Source organism: Montipora capricornis, chromosome 10 (assembly GCF_036669925.1).
Source record: "Montipora capricornis isolate CH-2021 chromosome 10, ASM3666992v2, whole genome shotgun sequence".
Classification (NCBI taxonomy): domain Eukaryota; kingdom Metazoa; phylum Cnidaria; class Anthozoa; order Scleractinia; family Acroporidae; genus Montipora; species Montipora capricornis.
In genome coordinates this window covers 25,834,574-25,835,887 of record NC_090892.1, presented here as the reverse complement: position 1 = coordinate 25,835,887, position 1,314 = coordinate 25,834,574, and the positions used below count along the sequence as shown (strand labels likewise).

Genomic DNA, 1,314 nt, shown 5'->3' with positions numbered 1-1,314 from the left:
TTCTCAACTTGTTGTAGTCTAACAGGTATGATTACGGTAAACTTGTGCAGCCAATCCGTGGAATATCAATATCGAAGTCAACTGGAAATTGAATCGTCATGGCCAAACACCAAACAAAACCCTCAGCTTTCACTTTTTGCTTTCTGTAGATTGAAAGGAAAGAAGACAGATCGTATAAAAGTATTGTTCTTGTGGGTGATAAGAAGTATTCGTCGACTGAATGGTGAGTCAAATTTCGTGTAGTCGCTATTTTTATCCTACCTGTAAATGAGTTGTGAGTCGTCCTTTCCCAACCAGACGTGATGCAACGTTTAAAAACGAGCAGCATTGTTTTATCGTGTTTAAAGCACGAGGCAACGTATTCCTTATGCTTGATATTTTAGTCGCAATTACCTCCTTTCAGTTTTGTAGTTCCAAAGGTCTTTGGGTGTTTTGTGTCTTCGATAGGTCACTGATAATATTGCTTTTCTACAATAACTCTATGCAGGGTTTATGCAGGGGACGGGTCTAGGTTTTAACATAATCATGATATCTAGAATTGTTAAGACTAAGATTTGGTAGTCTTTATCCTTGGAAGTCAACACCGCCCCTGACATTGGTGGTTGTCTCCGGGGTTGTCTTTATGATACCTAATCGCTATCCAGTTTGTTATAGTCTTGACGTTGACCTTAATTGGCGCTCTAAGTTGAGGGTTTCATCAAACCCGGGCATCCTTCATCCATCGTCCTTTATCGTTTCAGGGTTTGCAGCAAAAAATTCGCTCATCAAGCAGCAGCTTTGGTCTGTTTACGTGCATTAGGCATACATGAATTACAAGACCATGACACAACCACGTGACACTAATGCAAAATCCCAGCTGATTGGCGGGAAGAGCCGTAGGGCAAGACGTCATGAATCTTGTGAAGTTATTTTATTTATATTTTTTTCCATTTGAAAGATGTTACGCGACTCAGTGCGCTTAACTGTTTGACGGAGGATAAAGTCGACTTCGTGGCAAGCCAAAATAATCCACAGTCTTTTTGTTGCTTTCTTTTTGGATTGTGCTCTTTCCGGCTGGTATTTTAAGGGGCAAATACCTTGAACGGAGGTTAAGCCCTGACAACCGACGTTCAAAGTATTTTTGCCCTTTTTTACATATGAAGGGACTAACTTGATTTCATTGTCAAGTGTCTCCAATAAGTGCCCCCAGCACTAAAATACTGGACACTTAAATGAAGTTCATTATTACTGAGAAGCTATTTGGAAAAGAAGTTTAAAAAAGAATGTTCGCAAAACAATTAAAAAGAAAACAAATAAAGTTAATTTTTTTCTCAA

General features: G+C 39.1%; 1 protein-coding gene across 1 annotated transcript in view; it reads left to right on the top strand.

The window, feature by feature from the left end:
- The window catches only part of LOC138019151 (tRNA-dihydrouridine(20) synthase [NAD(P)+]-like), a 19,104-nt gene extending 17,790 nt beyond the window's left edge, over nt 1–1,314 (top strand). The window contains exons 16-17 of the mRNA XM_068865836.1: nt 150–223; nt 741–1,314. Coding sequence (XP_068721937.1) covers nt 150–223; nt 741–837 — 171 coding nt within the window. The 3' untranslated portion in view covers nt 838–1,314. The remainder of the gene's footprint in view (nt 1–149; nt 224–740) is intronic.